Genomic DNA, 22906 nt, shown 5'->3' on the forward strand with positions numbered 1-22906 from the left:
TTGCAGCAAGTATCTGTCTGATCCATCTTGTTAGCCTGTAGTCTACATTTTAATGCAAGCATTGAGCATTTCAACTGAGAATGAAACTTCCTTCAATCTTGAAGTTAATTTCAAAACTACTTGGGGCTTTTTTAAACTACGGACATCCACACAGATGGGAAGGCTTCTCTATTTAGAAATACAGAGAGGGTGGAGAGATATCACAGTTGGTAAAATGCTTGAGGTACAAGCATGAGGACCTGAGTTTTATTTACAGAACCCACATAAAAAGCCAGCCACAATGGTGTATACTTATAATTGAAGCACTGGGAAGACAGAGGCAGGTGGATTCTTGGGGCTCACTCTCCAGTCATCCCAGATGAACTGGTAAGCCATTTTCTGACTATTGCCCCAGTCAGTTATAACCATGATGGTGGCATCATGGCCATCGTTGAATCCTATCATTCTTTGTTATGTAAGAAGGGGCTCTTCTTACTGCTTATATTCATTAATCAGTTTATTGTTAATATGGACTCATGGATTTTTGTTTTTAATGGGTTATAATCTACTACTATCATCTTAAGAACCAACCGTTTTGTTTTTGTTTGTTTGTTTTTCTATTAAATTTTTCTGAGACAGGGTCTCAGTGTATGCCCTGGGCTGGTCCTGAATCTACAGTCCTGTTTCAGATTTCAAATACAGGAATTATAAGCATGTGCCATCATGCCTGGCTTAGCTGTTTCTTGAAGCCTTTTCTGAGCAGCCCAGCCATAACCTAGCATCATAGGGACCCCCTTCATTGTTATTTTCTTAAATGTCTTATGTTTTTAGTCAAGCCCCACCTTTTTTGAGGGTTACCAGCTGTCTTTTAAGCTATCTTTGATAGTCAGTACAGGGCAAGACCAAAGAAATAAACCAAAAATTCACAAACAAAAAACTGGCTTTGGGACCAGGTTGACCATTTTCACTCAGTTTACCTCCATAAGCCCTGCTCTTTCTTGTCCTAAGTTACCGAGGTTGCTTCAAGGAGAAAAGTGCATGGCCTAATGTGGGGCAATGGTCTTTCCCATTACCTAGAATTGCAGTTTGAAGACACACTTGTGGTTCATCAATCAAATGGAGAATGCCCATTACAAGCCACAAGCATTTGATAGCTGAGAAAACACACAGTGAGGAAGTATTGTGCTGCCCCTAGTCTCTCTCCTAAGTCCCCTCCCCAAAGGTGACAGCACAGCACAGTGTGTGGAAGCTATTTTAAGTGTCTGCCTGAGTCATGTGAAGAGTAAAGAAGAAATGTTAACAGTCTGTCTATTCATCGGGTTAGCCAATTGTAGGAACTTCTAGATAATTGGCCACGCTTCAGCCCTGGGGAAAATGACAATTCTGCTCCTTCTTCCGTTCTGGTGGATTAAATAAATGCAGGGAGTAGCAGCTGGCCTCACAATAATTAGACGAGAAATGATTCAGGACACAAAACCCACTTAAATCTCTAGAGGGGTTGGGTTGATTTTGACTAATGTTGGCATTACTCATTTTAAAATGCAAAGCCTAGAACACTCACAGGACTTCAGAGCACACACTACACATCAAAGCGGGTTAGAAGGCAAGAGCATTTTGCACTCAAAAAAGGCTCAGGTTGTTTGTAATAATAACTAATTTTGCCCCCACCCCACCCCCTACTTTTTTTTTTTTTTTTTAAACCATGGTATCAAAAGAGGAACGTGTCTTGGGAACATGGTTTTGGAGACAGCTTGGCTGATCCTGCTGAGAGAAAAACACACCCACCATACCCCCCTCCCCTTTTTGATCATCAGATTGAAAAACAACACTCTGGTGTAGAAGAAAATCAGCTCCTCCCAGAGTATCTGCATTCAGAATGATCATCCCTAGGGCTTGGCTTAGATCGTGGTTTCTTTATAACAACCTCAAAATGATACTGACATGCTCTCTTCTGTTCTATTTGGCTTCACTAAAATGATCACTTGGCTTTTAACAAGTGCCTGTATTTTATTGTTCTCACCAGAACTGAGCTCCATCTTTGAAACACTAGGTAGAAGAGCTGTTGGTTCTAGACCATGCCCAACAGTGTGCTTAGGACTGTACTTGCATATTGTGGGCTTGACGAAGACTGGCATTAGTTAATGGGCACAAGAGTCAGGTTCTTGTACATAAAGCTATATGCTACATTTCATATTAGAGAATGGCCAGGAAATTAAAATCTTTTCAGAGTAGGTGCATAAAATCAAACTGATAGATTTTTCATAGGACCCACTACTTTTTCTGTGGCCATATTTTTTCATGTCCTCTTATTTTCTATATTATGTTATATATTTATTCTTAGAGAATTTCATATATGTATACAAGTGTATTATGATTGTACACACTCCTTTCCCCAACTGCACCAGCCACCCCATAACAGGTCTCCCTTGTAACTTCATTATCATTCTTTTTTTTTTGAAGATTTATTATTTGATTTATGTGTGTGAGTGTATAAGCACATATTTGTAGGTGCTATCTAAAGAGATCATCAGATCCCTTGGAGCTAATGTTATAGGTATTTGTGAGGTACCTGACATAGGTGCTGGGATCTAACTCTGGTCCTCATGACTGAGCAGCAAGTGCTCTTAACTGTTGAACCATCTCTCCAGCTCCTCCTCTTCCTCTTCCTCCTCTTCCTCCACTTCCTCCTCCTTTCCTCCTCTCCCTCCTCTTCTTCTTCCTCTCTCTCCTCCTCCTCTTTCTCCTCCTTCTCTTTCTCCTCTTCCTTCTTCTCCTCTTTTCACCCACTGAGTCCCAGTAGTGCTGCCCATCTGTGCATAAATGTGGACCACTCACTGGGGCATGGGCAACTTACACATAGCCATATCTCCCTTACCCACACTCCTCAAAAGACTCTTCCTTGCCCAGAAGCCATCAGCTGGGTATGGCCATGTTAACACATCTTAAGTAAACTGAGTTGACAGAGGATGGACTGGTGAGTCTGTGATGTAAATACAGTTACAACTGTGGGCATGATAATAACGACTGATAATGGCCTGTGTCTCAGCTAGGCTATAACAGTAAACTCGAAAGCCATTCCTTTCAAACTGGGGTTAATCCATCATTTTATTCCTGTTGTTATGACAACATTTCAAAAGCAGCATCTCAATGCCAACAAACTGCTTAATTGCAGAACAACCTAGCTTTTTTTTTGAGATGGGGCCTCACTATGTAGTTTACTATGGAGCTCACTATGTAGGCCAGGCTGGCCTCAATCTCACAGATCTACTAATCTGCCTCCTGAAAGCTGGGATTAAAGGTGTATGCACCTATGCCCAACTAGTTAGTCTGAGGCAGGGTTGTGTGTGTATGTGTGTGTCCCATCATACGCCAGCAGGTTCAAAGTTAAGTGGCTTCCCAGAGGCTTATACACATGCTCTCTTTGTGGTAATTTTAGCACATTAATCTGCTATAATTGGGGTGGTTTCTGCTGGTCCTTGCTGCTGCATACCAAGAAGTGGCCGGGTGCAGAACATCTGCACAATTATTCTTGGCTGCCAAAGCCAAATTATTTATCATCGAAATGCAGAGCAGCTGTGTGCCAGAGCACAGAGGATCCACAGCAGAATAATGTGCTTTCCCATTGGACAGTGAGGCTTCCAATGATTTCTTAGTATCCTATGTTTTGTTCAAAGGATATGATGCTGTAAAACAGTAACAGGGCAGAAAACCCAACTCTTTCTTAAGCTTTAAGAACAGTGGAATGTAATGGAGGAACCCAGCACTGGACTTAAGGACCCAGGGAAAATCCCCAGCACCAGAGACAAAAGAACACATTAGAGGGTAATTAGTTCACATGTGGAAGCCATATTGCTTGTATGTTGAGTTCAGAAGGCCTTGTCACATTGTCTCTTGTGAACCTACAGAACTCCTAGTCAGTCACATCAGGCTGACACCTGGACAAGGATAAGCTTCTTTCTTCCCTTTCTTCCATGCTTCTCTCTCTCTCTCTCTCTCTCTCTCTCTCTCTCTCTCTCACACACACACACACACAGAGAGAGAGACAGAGAGAGAGACAGAGACAGAGAGACAGAGATAGACACACAGAGAGAGACAGAGAAACAGAGGAGGCAGAGAGGATCCTTCTATATAGCTCAGGTTGGTTTGGAACTTGCCATGATCCTCCTGTCTCAGCCTCTCAAGCATTGGGATGCCTGCCTTGCCCAATTTTTGTCTTCAGCCAATTTACCTAGCTAGATGGGAGCCATATCTATTTTTATGGAGTAGAAAATTGAGGATGGATTTCCTAAGGTTTCTGGAAGTCCTGGTGTGCAGTTTGGCTACCTCCCTGTTGCTGTATTCAAATGCTGATCTTTCCTACATCCATGCCACTATCAAGGCATGCTCTCAGCCCTCTGGATCACATCAGGCCATTGGAAGGACTGCTTTTGTTTTCTGGGGAGTCGGCTCTCATTCTGCAATGCTTGTCCCTTCTTTTCATCATGATGACAAACTAATAAGGAGTCATTTTTGAGATGCTTGGGCATTTAATAGGGTTTAGATATTAAACAATAGGAGGGAAAGTTTGCTTATTTCATTGGGTATGAAATGACATTGGAGTTATCCAAGAAAAGAAACATCCATAGTTTCAAAATGCACACTGAAGTGTGTACCAGGGAAATGACATGAGGTCTGGTTTGGCTTCTGCAGTTACAAAAACCAAAATGATTTATCAAGTAAATAGAGAAAATCTTGGGCAATTTTTGCAACTGGATGATGGATATTCAGGGATTTGCCTTATGCATCCTACTTATATGCATGTTTAAATAATTAGTTAATTTTGTATTTAATCATGTACATGCTCGTGTGTGTGTGTGTGTGTGTGTGTGTGTGTGTGTGTGTGTGCCTGTGGAAATATGTGGGGGCCAGAGATCTAACTTGGCGTCACTTCCCAGGAGCCACCCACCTAAGCTATGTCTCCTCTACACAACACTTCTTGACCTTTACAATCCTTATGAGCTCATCAGGGCACCGTGAACAGAAGAGTAGGGGATTAAAGATAATGGTAATTCATGAAAACCTGCACCCCTAGATGCGAAGCAGGTGAAGATGAATCCACAGCGATGAGGAATTTGTCTGTTTTCTCTAGAGGAGGAAGGAGAATTGGTTTGGCCTTTTAGATGGATGGATCAACCTGTATACAACTTCAAAGAAAACAAAAAGCCACACGGGTGGTAAAATTAGCTGGCTTTAATGATTTCCATATTCATGTAACTTTCCACTCCACGTGGGTGAACATCTGTATAAACATAGAAAGCTCAAGCTTGGGAGCATTGCTCTTGGACTTGGAAGAGACCAACAGAGGAATAGGAGATGCCTTTAGGAAGCTCCTGACTCTGTTCCTGTCCTCCAGAAGCATGTGGGAGCTTTCTAGGACTTTTGTCATGGCTAAGAGGGCAGAGAAGTCTCATGTTGACAGAACTTGCAGAAACATACATGTTTTGAGCAGGCTGGCAATATCAAGATGGATAACATCAGCCCTGTAGAAACGGAATAACGTTTCTGTGTAGGGATGTCATTGATGCTACCTGACAGAGGCATTCTCCACCATACTGAGTTTCTAAAACTTCTGGAACCGAATACTTTTAGGAGCAGACGGCCCAGTGGATATCAAAATCAACAGAAAGAATGGCTTCTGTCTTGGTGGCTACAAGGCTGCTTATATCTCACATATCAGTAAAGGGCCTCACCAATGAGCCTAGTTCTTCACCATAGTTTATGAGTGTAGCCTGTATGTTCCCAAGTACATAGGCATCATACACAGTAGCCTGTGAATTTGGAGGGACAGTGGTTAGCATTCCTCCACACATAATGCAACTGGTCTTCAGGCAACTGTTCTAATAAGATGGATGGCAAAGCCAAAACCAGAATCGGCCCATCCTGTCACCCTTCATGTTCATTGTCCCTTAGCTGAGATACACAAAGCCTACTACAGCTTTCACGGTCTCCTTGTTCTTCTCTCCCCCACCCCAGACCCAGGAAGGGTCTTCTGAAATCCAAGCTGGCTTAGGATTGCCCATGTAGTCAAAGATGACCTTGACCTCCTGATCTTTCTGTATCCACTTCTGGAGAGCTAGGATTACAGGTGTGTGCCATCATGTCTAGTTTTATTTTCCTGTTCCTTAAGGAGATACTCCACCAACCTGAACTGTAGGGTTGTCAGCCTACAAACTTCATCAGTCTCTACTAAGCCGTTGCTTTTATGGTTGGAGAAGACTAGGTGGGTCTCAGACAGCTCCCCTAGTCTTTATTCCTTTATTCTTCAACCATTCCCCACCATGAGGTTGCCTGTTAGGTATGGATGGCCCCAGTGTGGTGATGATAACATGTTAGATTCAGCAAAAATGAATAGGCAGTCTCTGCTGCTCAGGGGGCAGTGCCCTGTATTTTATCTCTTGGGTTAAATCCAGAAAGTCACATGCATTCTTAGGAACTGAATTACTGGATTTACCTGCACTAAAATAAGCCCCCTATGTCTCAGCCACTGTCCCTTGATGTCACCAGCAAACACAATAGCCAAAAGAACATTTGTCAAACAGGCTGCAATTATGATTTCCTGGGGAGGCTTTTTTTTTTTTTTTAAATGTTGTAGTTTGAGAATCATTCCTTGATTGTCCAATTTAGGTAATCTGGACTGAGACTCCGGCATAAGCTTTTAAAAATATCTTTCTAGGGCTTACGTTTTCTTCATGCACACAGGCTGCAGTAAGCTGAGCCATATTTGACCTCTGGGTCCTTAATAGTATCTGGTCATCTGATACCAACTTCACTCAAGATGCTTTGTAAAGTATTTATTTGCAAGTCTTTACTATGATTTTAGCAATTTCTGAAATGACCCTAAACATAGTTCTGTTCTTCTGTACCAGGTAAGTATGAAAAGTGGCGTTCTCAGCATTAATGATTATAAAATCAGAATCTTGGTCAACTCAGAATTGCTGAAGACTCTGTCTTACAAAACCAAATATTCTGCCAATGCTTAATTCCTTTTGTGAATAGATAAGCTCATCCATTTTCTTCATATGCGTGTTTGTTTTCACTAAGAAATGGCAAAATTATACATATATGAAGGGATTATTTCAAGATTTATTTTCTTAGTATTTTAAAGTATATATACTTGTATGTGTCAGGGAGGTGGTATGTACACATGAGGGCATGTGCCCTTAGAGGCCAAAGGTGTTGGATCTGCCAGAGCTGGAGTTATAGGTGGTTGTGAGCGGCCAGATATGGGTTCCAAGAATGGTCACATAGGGACCTCTGCAAGAGCAATATGTGTTCTTAACCACCAAGTTACTTCTCCAGCCCCTAAAGGAGTTGTTTTAAAATTAATTTCTTTATGATTTGTTATCAGCAAACATCTGATCTCTATTCTTATTTTGTACACACATATGCTTGGGAGTGCACAAATCTTCCTCTGGCAAAGAGGGTTTGTGGGTGGGAAAGCTTTAAAGTCCCTGTGCTTCGGTGCATTTGTCAGGCCTTCAGTGAGCCACCCTCAGGCAGTCAGCTGGCACATTCATCTTGCATGCCTCTGAGAGCTCATCCCAGATTTTGGAATTGAAAGTACTGAGGGTGTTGAAATGCAGGCGTTGACGACAGTCAAATGGGAGGAGTAGAATTCAGAATGTGAACCAGGCAACTTCTTTAAAAAAAAAAAAATGACACACATTAGAGTAAGAATGTATTTTGATTCCTAGGAGGGATAGGATTTTTCTCTGTACCAAAAATACATTGTTTGGCAGACTGGGCCTATTGTTTTCTAGTCAGCAGTGCGGGTGTTCCAGCTCCGGGAGCAGATGCCCTCCAACTGTTCAGACCTGAGTATTTGGGGCCAAGAGAGAAGAGGCCACCACTTGAACAGGTGGCTGGACACAGCCAGTCACTGCAAACCCCGTCCCCCTTCTGCCACTCTCCAGAGTAGCACTGGAGAGGCGGGGTGACAGGGAGGGGATTACAGGGTGACACAATTAATATTCGCAGCAGGAAAGGGCAAGTATCATCGCTTCTACCAACTTCACTTTCCTTAACACTTCCAGAGTCAGCACAAAGCACACCGAAGCAGAAGCCTTAGTTTCAGAGTATGCAAAAGCAGCTTGGCTTTACACATGCGTCCAGTACCTCTCTTCTCACTAACCATAGCTCTCATTAATAGAGAGGCCTTGAGTTACACAGACTTAGAGATGGCCCCAGCCAATGTCCTTAATAGCAGCAAGTCAAGAGAGGTAGGGAGCACGAACAAGGCAGTAGAAGGCTCTGCAAGGTTAAGAACACACACACAGCATGTGGAGTATTGGTTTGCAGTCACCCTATTGCTGTGAGTCCTCTCTTTGGATGAGTGCCCTCTACTTGGCCTCCTCTTCTGTAAGATGTTGACTGTAACATTTGCATCCTAATTTCTGAGGATTAAAAGACATCAGATCTGCCAAGTCAAAAGCTACACCAAATAGATGCTCAGATAAACCAATGCCGGCTGTTCACATCCTTACTTCCACTAAAGTCAAGGCGGCAGAGACAAAGGACCTTCCCCAGCAATGAAAATCGTGTGCTTTGACACTTCTCTATTTTGCTAATCACTTTAGTCTTTTCAGCACTTTAAAGAGTCAAATGAGGAATTCTGGCACAGTCAGGAGACCGTTGAGCAGCTGTGGCCTCACATCCAGGCTGGGCTCCCTGTGAGGGGCTGTAGGGCTAGGGTCAACCATCTTTAACACCTCTTGCTAATATTTGCTGAAAACAAGATCTGATTATGGTGTGTAATTTTGGCTTAGATGAAATTATATCGCTTTTCCCAGAAAAGGGCAATTGACAGCCAAATATAGACATTTCTTTTTCTTTTTTTAAAAAAATATTTCTTTCCCTTGCTGTTTTTAGACCTTGGGAAGAGCTTTAGGGAGAGATTAAAAAAAAAAAAAAGAAAGAAAGAAAGAAAGAAAGAAAGAAAGAAGAACAAGAGTGAAGACCAGCAAGCACAGGGCTGTTGTCTTTGAACCTTGCTGTGGTGTTTTGGTTCCATTAATTTCCCTCATTAAGATACCTCTTCACAATTCATCACTTGAAAGGTTTGCCCTCCAAGGAACTAATATACGTTATTATGTATAATATATTAACTAATATATATAATATATTAACATATATATATCATATACTAACATATATATGAGCTCTCTCATATTGAGAGAAGACTAAGGCTTAAATAAAGTTGACTTAAAAACTGGAATTACACACCTGCCATTGCAATTTGAGGCCAGCCCTGTCTGTATATATTCCTGGCCAGCTTATATACATACATGCATACATATATGTATACACACAAGGTATATGCGTATATATACACACATATACATTTCTGATCACAACAACTTAAGTAATAACTTGCTATCTTGCCTTTTTTGCCTGGCTGAAGGAAGCTAAGAACAGAGCCTGCCACTGAACCAGAGCAAGACCTTTGCGCTAGAGATCAGAGCAGTCCCAGACAAGTGCTGCACACCAAGCTATCTCTGCAGCCTAGCGGCTTTTTGTTATTTATTGAGATAGTATCTCACTATGTAGCTCTAGCTGGCCAGGAACTTGTAATACAGACAGGGCTGGCCTCAAATTCACAGCGACCCCCCTTTCTCTACTGAGTGTTGTGATGACAGGTGTGTAACCCCAGTTTTTAAGTCAACTTTATCCAAGCCTTAGTCCCCTCTCAACACAATGAGAGAGTTCCCAGAGGCTTTGTCAGCCTGACTCAAGTCATCAAGAAATTTCCATTGGTGTTCTTTTGTGGCCCTATAATTTTTTCCAGCTGCTTGTTTGAGTTTCAGATTTTGGAAGCCACTGCTTTGTGGAAGTTCTGGGACAATGTGGGAAGCAGTTACTGATGGAAACTGGGAATATCCCATGAATCTTGATAAGGGAATCATCATCAATCCCACCAAGTTATCCTCAGAAGAGAAATTATGCTTGGGCTGACATTGAGCCATGAAGACAACTTCTCTTGTACTGATTTGAAAAATGGCAACTTCTGGAACAGATCAAATACACATTAAATTGGTGAATCACTGCTATTGTTCTAGAAATAATATTCAAATCTCGTCAGTCTCAATCTGAGAACTCTATTTGTGATGCAAATCAAAGGGTATATACCAGAAAATACTTCTGCTTGCAAACCAATGCCATTTTTGCATATCATTTAGGTTGGTTGCCACTTTAAATCTTTTCAGATAAAGACACAGAAGGGTGAATTGCACATGTATTAGCCAGATTTGACAGTATTCATTTTTCTTCAACTGCAGGTAATTATCCTGTATAATTCTCTGATGCATAAATTAAAGTCACATCAATTAGCAATGGTCTTGTTTTCCTACATTCAGTAATTAAGATGAAATTGATCAAGGGGTATTTTATGTACAGACATGGAGCTGGTAATAAACCTCTTCATTGAAGGACTGACTCCTCTTTTGTTTTTCCCCCATTTCCCTCTCCTGCTCTGCACTGGTTCATTTGACAGACAGTCAGTGCTACCAATATGGCATTGTTTGTCAGGGTGCATTACCAATGATGCGGCAGAGAAAGTGCCCATTTCACCCCAGTGGGTATACCTTTGCAGGCCCTTGTCTGGAATAATGACCCTTCCCACTAGATAATGTGCAAAAGCTTCTCTGTGGTTGCAATAGACTCTAGAAGAGCCCCATTAATTGTCTTGCTATTAATATAAAACCTCGGCCCACATGGACAGTCTGAGATTTTAGTTGCCAAGCCAAAAGACCTGGCAGCCACAACCCAGCTGAGTTCCGTGGGAGAACTGTGGCTTCCTCAGCTTGCTGCTGACTGCTAGTTGCTGTGGGAACAGCAGCTCTGCCTTTGGATTCTCTGTGTGTTTATATTCATTGCCATTGCCTGGACTTGGATCCCACCTGGCCTAGGTTTAAAGCTGGACTGCCTACATTTTAATGGTTTTTAGCCATAATTTTATCATCTACGAGATGGTAAAATCAATTCTTACAGGTTATCACAAAAAGCTGATGAGTTAATACACGTATCTGGGACATCAGAAATGCTTTTGAACAGAGCTATTATTATTGGTATTAGAAATTAGTTTTTTAAATTTACATTGGCTGTTTCGACATGGAAGAGGATTTATGTCAACATGCAACATGAAATTTGTATTCACAAAGCTGTCACTCAAGATTTGTATTTATTGCTTCCTTTCCTCTTTTTTCTTTTCATGTCTTCCTCCTCTTCCCTCCCCACCTTTCTTTTTTTGGGGGGGTGGGGGGATGGTGTATTTTAAGACAAGGTTTTGCTATGTAGCCCAAACTGCCCATCTGATCTGATGCAATTCTACCACCTCTGCAACTTGAATGGTTTTTTTTTCCTTCTTCTGTATATAGAAACTTACATGGGTACTAGAGAGAGTCTCAGCAGTTGGGAGTACCCACTGCTCTGGTGGGGGACCTGAGGTTCCCAGCACCACCTGAGGTGGCTCAGAATAGCCTGTACCTCCAGCTCTGGGGCAGCTTCCACCTCAACCAATGGCGCCTACACTCTCATTAACATGTCCTCCACCACACACACATACACATAATTTAATATGTAAAAATATTTTCTAAATGAAAATTTACATGCATACTTATTCTCCCCAGGTAGATCATCAAGGAGCGAGGCCCGTCAGTCTCCTGCAGCAGAGACTGCTGCTCCCTTGCTCTGCCTTTCACTCAGTCTCCTGACTGATAGCCTGATGACTATCTTCACACTTAGGGAAACAGCTTGATACTGCCCCGTAGTTTCTTCTATGACTATTTTCTTCCATTAGCAGGGAAGAGACATTTTTGGAGCAGAAAGCAAGATAAGTAAATAAATAAGAAAACATCTGGAAAACATCTCACTGTGGAGAAACACACACCGAAGATCCCGAAACAGAAAGTGACCCTCAAAGGAAAGAACACCACATGTCATTGCTGTCCTATTTTAGGGCAAGGAGCAAGATGACACGATTCAAGGGACAAACTTTTTTTTTTTTGGAACGTCATGGGAGCCTGAATAGGAGCAGTTCCTGACTCCCTTTCCATCTTTCATGAAACAAAGAACTCTGAGAGCATCAGATAGAAGATAGTCACCTCAGACCCACCCTGAAATTTGGCCATAGTTGAGTTATTAAGTAAGAAGGGCAGGCAGAAGAAATCAGCCTCTTCATTCTAGTTCAGGCAGGCTTTCACTGCCCAGGGTAGTGATGTGTGCAGACCCAGGTGGAGGGAGCCCAGGCAGTAGTTAGAGTCAGTGCTCACCCATCTTTTTCTACACAGATATTCAGATTTTGGACTAGACAGTTTACCTTTTATTTTTCCTTTGAGACTGGGTCCCATATATTCCCGGCTGGCATCCAACACCCTCTGTAGCTGAGGATGACATTGCACTCCAGAACCCACTGCTTTTGATGCTAAGGACTGGGATTGTGTGTATTGACCACTACATGTGGTTTATGCTTTTTAATTTGTGAAACCGGAAGCATTGATATTACATCACTGGGTTGTTCTATGTTTAGATGAATGTCAGAAAGGACTGGGGAAATGGTTCACTTAGGAAAGTGTTTGCCCTTCAACAATGGGGACCTGGGTTCAGATCCCTAGCCCTCTCATGTGTGGCATTCCGTGCCTGTAATTTAAGCAATGAGGAGGGAGAGACAGGGAGGTCCTTGGTCTGGCAAGCTGGCCAGTTCAGCTCAGCAGTGAGTGCCAGGGCAGTGCAAGATCCTGTCTCAAAACACAATCTGGAGAAGTAATGAGGGAGATGCCTGAGATTCACACACACACACACACACACACACACACACACACACACACACACAAGCAAATAGGACAATGGAGATAAGAAATGTAAAGTATAAAAAAATGAATAAAGCAGAAAATCTCTTCATTCGGACTAATATGATTATGCACCTCTCTAAACAACAATACCTTGGATTCAATTTGAGGCACACCAAACTTCAAGCATCAAGGAAAGACACAGAAAGAAGCCATAGAAAGGGGGAAAAAAACAGCGAGTCTGCTGGGACAGTGGTGGCAGCATGAGGAGCTGTACCTCTGGAGCTAAGTCACTTCCAAGTGCCCTTTCTCCTTTCTTTCTACCTCCTCAGAGGGACCCTAGTTTGAGGATGTTCTCCAAAGCAAACATTTACACCCTCTGTATTTCCTACACAGGAAAAGCCAGACTTCATGAAGTTCTCTGCAATCAATGTATTGGCTGATTGGAATCTCCTCATCCAGGGCAACATCTTTGCCTTCCTAACTGCCTCCTCTCCAGAAACCACCCACAGAGCACACCAATCTGCTTCTCATGGGAAAACTCAAGACTGAAGTCCGGCCTCCTTGCTCAGACCAGTAATCTCAGAACTTTGGAGGCTGAGGAGGGATGATTGATGTGAATTTGATACCAGCTGAACTTCAGAGTAATATCTTGTCCCAAGAGAAAGGATGGGGGAGTGGGGTGATGGTGGTGGTGGTGTTCAGTTTCTTAGCCAATATTGAACTGGAAAAAGAGATGGGAGTTAGATCTGTGCTGGTTTCTACAACAGACCACTGACCTATCATCTACCTCAGTAAAGACAACCAGGACAACAAAGCCCTGGTCTTCACTGACTTCATTCTACATTTGTTAGAACCAAGTGGGTTACTTATTGTTAGGTGACCAATCATTCCATACATGCAAGTGGCCTGCAAACAACCACAGTGAGTCACAAACTTCAGACAGCTTTGGATCCACGTCTCCTATCAGTCAGATGGAAGTAGGTCATGAACCATCAAGGACCAGTGTTGCTGATGGCTGACAGGCTTCTCAAAGTCTCAGGTTTGTCTATGTGGTCAGCTAGCTTGGGCTTCCTCTCAGCATAGTAGTCTTAGCTGAGACACTTGGAATGCTGGCTCCCAGCTTCAGGAGCTATGTTTCAGCTGGCAAGAGTGGAAGCTGAATTACCTCTTAGGGAGAAGTTCGGTGCCATTTGTAATTCTAGCACTCAGGAGCCTGGAATAGGAGGCCTGCCACAAGTTTTGAGGCCACCAGGTTACATTGTAAGCTCAAGGCCAGGCTGGGTTATACAGTACATAAGTAAGATACTCTGTCAAGAAGCAAACAAATAAAATTACATTGTGTGACCTGGGCTTAGAAGATATATTCTCAAACCAGGCATAACAGTATGTTCCTGTTATTCTAGTTTGTGGGTGGCTGGATGATTGTTGAGTTCAAGGCCCTGAACAAGTTCTAGGCTATCCTGGGATGCTCAGTGAGGCACCAGACAGTAACAGTGATACTGATGACTACCCTGATAACAACAACAGTAACAACTGACACCTAAAAGGTCATATTCTCTATTGATCAGGAATGTTGCAATTTTGAAGGAACAGACACAGACCGTCCTCTCTCCATCAGAGGGGTATCAGAGTCTCCCTTGTAGGAAGATCATATAAAGAAGGAGATATGCTGAGGCCATCTGCACTGTGTGGCTCAGGGTAGAGCTGCAGTAAGCCTGTACTTGGTTCTAATAATGGTGTTTTTGTGCAGTGTGCTCACTCTCTGGACAATGATTCCTACCGAGCAGAAGGGGGCAGCTATTTAAAGCTTCCTTCCTCCCCTCTCCCTCCTGTATTGTCATGACTTAGCAACATTTGTTAAGCTACCTAAAAACTCAGGCATCCACTTCTGTTCTGCCAAATGCTACCATCCCTCACAGAAGGACAGCGAGGGTGCTGGACATAGCCACCAGTGGCTCTTGAAGGCCTCATGATTTCCTGCAGCAGCTGCAGGGGTTATGCTTGCTTGGCATTCAATGTCACATTGGCTATGGTCCCCAGCTTTTAGGGTGCCTCCCTGTATTGAAATACCATTTCCCAGAATCCTCTACAGCTAGATCCATCCCACTCCCAATGAGGAGTGGCCTCCATCAGACTCCTGTGAGCTCTGAAGGCAGATGTGAATGGGAGGTTGAAAGTGTTGCTTTTCTATGGCTCAACATTGTAATGGATTAGCATAAAGCTAGTGGTATCAAACACCAGCACGCACTTATGAACTTATAGCTCTATCGTACTGAGATCTGAAATAGGTCTTACTAGGTACAAATCAAGACACTGGCAAACCTATGTTTCTTCCTGGAGCCTATATAGGAAAACCTGTTTCCTTATCTCTTCTAGCTTCTAGCATTCCTTCTCCCAGGCCTCCATCCCTCAACTTCAAAGGTGACAACTTTCTGTGGCTCTACCGGTCCTTTCAGAGAGCCATCTGTTTTCTTTGCTTTAAAGAACTAAATTAACTAGACTTGGGCCCAGGTGGTGGGTTATTCAGGATACTGTTAAATCCTTGGCATAATCCTATGGGTAAAGTCTCCTTTGTCATAAAGGACATTGGATTTTTAGGTCCCAGAGATTTGGCATGGGCATCTAGAGAGAGAGAGAGAGAGAGAGAGAGAGAGAGAGAGAGAGAGAGAGAAAATAGCATTATTTTATGCACTATCCTGGACCAGCCACCGTACTAAGTATCTGGTTTTTCCTGTGGTAGCTTCCTGGTAATTGTTTCCTGGCCATGCCAATAACTTCTCGGATCATCAGGCAGCTTCTTAATACTAAATCTAAATCAAGGTAGGAACATTTATAGTTCAGTTACAAATGTGGTTTACAAAGTGTAACCTCTGTGTGTGTGTGTGTGTGCTTAGCCTTCTTCAGTGTAGCACATAATTTTGCAAGCCATCTTGACTTTCTGTCCTTTCTACTGATTGGATTCTCCTGTCTGCAGCTGAAGCCTGGTGAATGCTGGATCCCCTGTGTGTTGTCTGTCACTTGAGATCCACCCTTCCCTTTCTTTTCCAAGCCCCAGTTGTTCCCAAGAACGAAGCCTCACTAAGACAATTTTAAGTTAGATGACAGCTAATGAAGAATATGGATCATATCCGCATGGCTAATGCTACCTCATGAACTAATAGTGTGATGTGGTTTTGCCATACAAGGATCAGCCCTGAGCCTGTCTGTCAGCAGGGCCTCCAGTGCTGGAAGGGAAATGGTTAAGGTCAAGGTTATTCTTGAACTTCATGTGTTGCAAAGAGCAAAGAAATTAAATGCCATGTGAGGAATAATCTCTTGGGAGTTGGTCTAGATCCAGGAATCTGTCCTGGACTGTGTATCGATCCCTATTGCTCTGTCTCCTTCTGCCCTTGCCCTCCTGAAGGGTGAAGCACTGCACAGACAAGCTGAAGAGAATGTAGTCATTGTTTCTTTGGTTCCTTTCAGAACAATCAGCTTGTGAAGGAAGAGGGCTCTTCTAGGGCTACAAGGGAAAGGCAGGAACATTGAGCCCAAAGGGAAGCACAAACACAAGAAACTGGTAAAAGACACTGTTTGTCTATATTTAAGGTGCTTTGTAGTGTGGCCATGGCCAATCTTTCTGTGACATGACTATCATTAATAACAGCTTATTTCACTACTGTTCCTAGGTGACCTTCGAGGCTGACCTTCCCAGCAGGCTTCTCGCTGCCCTGATCTTCACTATCTTCTTTTAGGTTCCTTATCTTAAATTCAGGTTCACAAGTTGTTGATTAGAAGTTGATGTCTTCTCTTGGCTAGGCACAAACCACAAGGACACAGGAAGAAGGCAAGCAGCCCCTCTGAGCCCTCCGGGAGCCCACTGGTCTTTTTATCTGGTAGTTTCTCGTTCCCTTTCCATTCATCTCTCCTAAAAGGCCTAGCTTTCTCTGACCTACCTTAGCTCTTTGCCTAGGGTGATCATCCTCGTACTGTCCAAACCCCAAATGCTTCTGAGTGAAGGGGTGTGTTTGGTATCAACAATGATCTTACAACAGCATGTATAAATGCAGGGCTGGGCTTTGAGTGTGGTTCCCAGGTCCTCCAAGAGTCACACAATGGAAGTATTGGAAAGTGGTGGAATTGATCCCCCTGTTAATGGGGAGCATACCCTCTGAAGGGAATGTGGGATTCTAGCCTTTCCCTGTCCCTGGTTTAAGATGTCTTTGTTTGCTTAATACGTGTTCATTTAATAATTAGGTACCATGAGGCGATGTAGTGAAGAGGGGGCTCTCAGCAGGCCTCTATAATACCATCCAAATGGTGAGCTAAATACGTAAGTCTCTCCTTACTTCCTAAGCACCCTGTATCAGGTATTTTGCTATTATGACAAAGAACTGACTAACACATAGGACTAACCAAGCTACATAGTCACCCAGTTGCCTCTTCCTTCTTCTCTGATGGACTGCACTTCCTGGAAGTTATTATAATCGATATTTTATGCTTTTACTATGAAGGAGAAATCTCACTCTGTCAAAGATCTCAAGAACTTGCTCAGGAGAACACATGCATAAGCAGGAGAAAAAGAAAAAGTAGTATTACCCTATATCACTTAACAATGAACATTAAAAATCCACTTCAGAATTAGAGGTAATCAATTTTATATGTATTTTAGAATAGTGTAAAATCTGTATACTGTTTTAAAAGAATGTGATAAACCATTGCCTTTGTTTAAGGCTTGTTTCTTGCTCTGGCTGGGAGCTTAAGTTGGTCTTATGGAAGACAACATAGAAATACTGCATCTCATTTTCTTTTACTGTGAAAAAAATTTCAATTTCTTTTTTTCATTAGTGTAATGAACGTAAAGTCATTCAATGCTCCCCCCACCACCATTATCAGTATCATATAAACAAAGAACAATAAAATAAACTGGACTAGCTTCCTCTCTGTGTGGCAGTCTGAGTTTCCTTAGAAGGAGGAAACCCCTTAAGGACCCATGAGTAATGAATGAATCCTGACTAGATAGCTGCCACACTCAGAAAAACATCTATTATTTCCAGGGAATGTTTCTAATCTAAGTAAGCAAGGGATAAGCTTACTTGACCAAATTAACCAAACAAAGACCTAGACTGTTAGCCCAGAGGAAGCCTGTGGCTTCAGAGGGGAGGTGCACAAGAAGGACCGAAAATCGTGGGTCTTTCTGAATCAGCTCACTCAAGATGGAATGGCTGGTTCCATGGAGTCCCTGTGAAGGCTCCCATGCCTATCCCAGTGAGGTTTTCACAAGGAGGATGCTGTCTGGAGAAACTGAATACAATATGACAGCTTAGAGGAATGAAACTCAAAGCAGGGCTCTGCTCGGATATAGAGGTGCAGCTTCACAATCCTTTCCCTTTTCTGAACACATCTTCCCAATAGTCCCACTGTGGGTTGTTTACATGAGGACTGATAGAAGACACCATTCCACACTGAGGTCTGTCTTTGTGGAACCAATTACTTGCCTATCTGTAACTCCTCCCCTGCTACCCCCACCCAACTCCCTTGACCCATTGTCTGATTTCAGTTGGTATTCTCTTCTGGTTGAATGGCCTCAAACACAAGCAGTACAACACCCTCAGGCCCTCCCCCCTCGCCCCCCGGAGCTTTTCTTGGTAGATGAGAGTAACCCTGGTAAAAGATCTGTTTGCAAGCATGAAGCCCCTGCTCAGAACCAGGCACAGGAAGCCCAGATGGAAACCGAGCCTGCCATTGCCTGGGGATCACCCACTGTGCAGATTAAATGACTTTCACTTCCGCTCAAGGAAAGCAAGAGGCTGGTTTCAGACTTGCTGCTTCTTTTCAGAATAAAAGTAAAACTGCATTTTAATTTTTTCCCCAGCCCTTGAATGCTTGGATGTTAGAATAAAGCACTTGTTTGCAAACTCTTTAACCCCGAAGGACCATTGTAAGAAAGCTCCCATCATTAACCATGAAATCTGAAGGCTATAGTATCCACTCTCTATAGCTACCCTTCTCTGTTTGGGTCCACTTAACAGAAATGGGGTGTAATACAATGAGCTCCAAATGTAACAAGAGGGACTGGGGAGATGGCTCATTTAGTAAAGTACTTGTCATAGAAGCATGGGAACCTGGATTTGATGCCCAGTAGCCATGTAAGAAGCTAGGCATGGCAGTGCATATGCGTAATCTTAGGGCCAAGAAAGCAGGGCCTGGGAAATCCCTAGAGCTCTCTAGCTAGTCAATCTTGCTGAATTGGTGAACTCCAGGCTCTTAAATAATAAGGTGAAGACTAATAGAAGACACCTGAACACACAGGAACTCGTGTGCACATACACAAACACACAGAATGGGGGGAGGGGCAGGAAGGGTGGGAGGGACAAAGAGAATAACAGAAGTGGTTTGGTTTCATTTAGAAGGAGGCACGGGGTAGTCTCTTGTTAGTGAAGGAAGATTTAGTCAGCACACCTGTCAGGACCCCATTCCAAAGCCTGGACACTTATATAGGTGTAGTTCCCCAGATCCAAACAATAGGCATAAAACCCTCCTCCTAGTTCACCTGGGACACTTCACCCCTAAATGGGGACAAGTCCTTTCTCTGCTGGAAATAGCTCTACTTTGTAATTAACGGAAGGAAAGGAGCCATTTAGGGAACCTGTGTTTTGATAATCAGGTTTCCAGGCAAGTCCTCTGGTCATGCTTTCAGCCTTCCTTCTCTCCACTTGGCATTCTCTATATTTATATTGAGGACAAAATATTCACAGTGAAAACATCTCACATTAGAGTGTCAGAGGAAGAGAGCAACAACACCCATCAGGGGGCTTTTGGAAAAGCAACCCATGCACACATGCACTATGTTTTGATTAAACAGATTCTCCGATGTTCTTTTTCAGATGGTTGGGTGCAGTCAGCTTTTGGACAGGCCAATGTATTAACTTGTAGGGCAAAGGCCACCTCGTGGCTGTATCTCCACTCTTGGGACATCAGCAGGAGCTCTGATGTTGGAGGCTGGACTGAGCAGACACCCCGCCCCCGAGATTTATTCCCACAGAGGGAGGGTGCCTACTTTACAGTTAATTGCTGGAGACTGGATTGAGGGTGCTGGTTCTTTGCAAGAATTGTGCCCTGGCCTCTCTTGCTGTAACAGCAGATAGAAGGCTCTGGTGGAGCTAAACCTTATGAATGGGACTCTCAGAGCCTGCTCTAAGAGAAGTAGGCTAGTAGGTATACCGGGTGAGGGTGGGAAGGAGGAGTGAGGCAAACCTGACCCAAAAAGCTCTCCCCAAACAGAACAAAACAAAACAAAAACAACCATCTATCCAACCAACCAACCAACGTCAAAAACAACAAAACAGAAAAGGAAGAAATGACTATATAAGGAAACAATGGGCAGGTGCTCATATTTGCAAGGGGAGCTGGGAGGAAAGGCAGCCCGTTTGTGTGTGTGTGTGTGTGTGTGTGTGTGTGTGTAAGATAATCACATTGTTTCCCAGCTGAACTGTTGACATTTCTTCACAGTCACTCATGCAACATATAGGTGTCCTCTAGGCCAGTGGGCTGTGGCTCCCACTTTGCCCCACCCCACTCCTCAAAACAAACAAACAAACAAACAAACAAACAAAACAGCTGCCAGCTTCGCTAGGATTTTGTCTTGTTTTCTCACTCAGGAACTGTGACTGTTCATAGTCCTGTCATTCACACACCTGAATGGCTCTGTTCAGCGAATTTCCAACATCTGCCCTCTTCTACAGCGAGGGGTCTGTATCCCTACCCACAAATCTGTGGGAGGGAGTTATGAGGCAGGAGAACTACAGAAATGGCCTTCTCCAGCACGTTTAATACCACAGATACCTGCTGGGGCGGGAGTGTCCCCAAGTGTGACCCCATACCCCAATCTTTCCAAACACAGGTTGGCATCAAAAGTAACACATTTCTTCTGGCTTTCCCTCTTCCCCATTCTCACCGGCTTCACGTGGCCAATTTGAAGCAGCTGGGTTCCAGCCAAGCTCAGTTGCTCAGTCTAGAGGCACACGAAGCCCTTGGAAATTGCGATCCTTCCTCCGAGCTGGATCACCCATCTCTGCTGGGTTCCCGGAAGTCTTTCAGTAGCCAAGGTTCACTCACGATCCCACCCGCAGACGCTCACATTCTGGTTCCTGTCTCCTACCTCTCAGGTGATCCCCTGTCCCTGACAAGCCTCTACCCTAGGTAGTGCCACAGGCTTCTCTAACCGTTTCAATCGGTCCTTCCACAGTACGGGACATCCTTTGGGTCTGCCTGCACTAAGTGCATGGCCCCTCTCCCTTAGCAACTTCCCTTCTTGTCCCAGACCACATCAGGCTTCCCGGACTCGCCAGGAACGAGGAAGCCAGGACACCCAAGGGTTCTTCTTAATATACCAGGCTCATCCAAGCCCAGGACACTCCTCCATACACCCACCTCATGCCGATGGAAACCAAAATCAGACACAGAGAATGTCTTTAAGAGGCGCATGCACCTACCTGCTGAGAACGCTCGTAGTGCCCGGAGACGCTTAGTACCGGGTGGCATGTACCACCTCCGCACCCACGCACCGCCCCTCGCTGCCGTGCACCTCCGCTTTAGTGTTCGTTCCTTCCAGCCAACAGGGAAAGGGCCGAGGGTGACAGTCGTGGCCCCAGCGCTCGGGAGTCGCACCAGATGCCGCCGCGTCGGGTGAAGTTGCGGGGCCAGTGGACGCGCGGGTGGCAGAGCGTGGAGCGAGCGCGGCAGCGGAGAGGGCGGTGGGGAGGCGCGCACGCGGGGGCTGGCGCGTCACCGGTGCGGGGGGGCGGGGAGGAAGGCGGGTGGAGACAGCTGCTTGACAGTCCCCTTCAGCCCGACTCCTTCAGGCTGCGCTTGGGTGCTTGCCTCCAGCTGATCGTCTGCTTGCACGCCAGGCTCTGGGACACTAGCTTGTGGCACAGCTTAGGAGGACTCCGCCTCAGGGGAGTTGAGTGAGACCAGCCGACACGGAGCATTAAAGATCTCAGCTAAGACAAGAGTGCCTGTGCAGCCAGCCCTTTGGGGATCTCAAAAAGGGCAGTGCATTGCAAATGATGAGGTGGGGGGGGGGGGGGAGGGCTGTGCACAGTCCTGGGGAGTGAAGTTCAAGGCTCAAGGCCAGAGTTAGCAGGAGTTATGTTGAAAAGCCCCCGGGGGGGGGTGCGGTGGGGGCTCTGGGTATAAGCATCCAAGGGCTTGTTTCGACAGAGGTCTCGCTATGATAGGGAGAAGCAAGACTTTTGTTTGGCTTTGAAACCCCTCTTTTTGTGTGAATTTGAATTATACATAAACCTTTAAGACGTAGGTGGGTCTGACAGACAAAAACATTCCATAAAAAGAGACCTTTTGGAGCTGAGTGTGGTGGCACTCAAGAGGCTAAGGCAGGAAGACTGATGTAAGTTCGATGCCAGCCTGGGTTATATATAGTAAATCCCAGGTCAGCATTGGTAACTAGGCTATTATATGAGACCCTGGCTCCAATTTAAAAAAAAAAAAAATCTGTGTGAGTGGAGAGTATGAGATGGGGCATTCTAAGGACCTGGGGCCGAAGAGTGGACTCTGTGTCCATCCTTAAGTAGGCCATCTGCCAGGCCTCAGTTTCCTCATCTGTGAAACCATATTATTCATACAATTGTGTATTTACAATATGTAAAATCAAAGTGTCCCACAAATTCATCCATCACATCCCAAGCTGAGATCTAGTCACTTTGTGAGCCGGACATTAGAATCAAGACGTATAAACCTTAACCAAAAAAGGCTAGGAGAGGAGTCTCTGGCAGCACCAGGAAACTCACATCCTTAGACCTGGAAAACACAAGCAGCTGAATCACACCCCACCTAAGGATACATACAGCAAGACTTCAGAGATCGCCCAAGGGGATGCACTGGACACGTCTCTCACCTGGGCCGTGAGGGGCCGTGAGGGGCCGTGAGGGGCCGTGAGGGGCCGTGAGGGGCCGTGAGGGGCCGTGAGGGGCCGTGAGGGGCCGTGAGGGGCCGTGAGGGGCCGTGAGGGGCCGTGAGGGGCCGTGAGGCCATGGCTTGAGAGGAGCTCTGACAGTCTGCTCTTTCCAGATGCATTCTCCAGAGACGCCCCTTTCTCAACT

The 22906-nt window shown here is 44.4% G+C and overlaps 1 protein-coding gene across 7 annotated transcripts in view; it reads right to left on the reverse strand.

The window, feature by feature from the left end:
- The window catches only part of Ripor2 (RHO family interacting cell polarization regulator 2), a 219954-nt gene that overhangs the window by 72030 nt on the left and 125018 nt on the right, over positions 1-22906 (reverse strand). The window contains exon 1 of one of the 7 annotated variants that reach the window (XM_076939229.1): positions 21278-21535. The exons of the other annotated variants lie outside the window; for them this stretch is intronic. Coding sequence (XP_076795344.1) covers positions 21278-21326 — 49 coding nt within the window. The 5' untranslated portion in view covers positions 21327-21535. Of the gene's footprint in view, positions 1-21277; positions 21536-22906 lie in introns of those variants that run through there. 7 annotated transcript variants of the gene reach the window in all.

This window comes from Arvicanthis niloticus, chromosome 8 (assembly GCF_011762505.2).
Source record: "Arvicanthis niloticus isolate mArvNil1 chromosome 8, mArvNil1.pat.X, whole genome shotgun sequence".
In the NCBI taxonomy this organism is placed as follows: Eukaryota; Metazoa; Chordata; class Mammalia; order Rodentia; family Muridae; genus Arvicanthis; species Arvicanthis niloticus.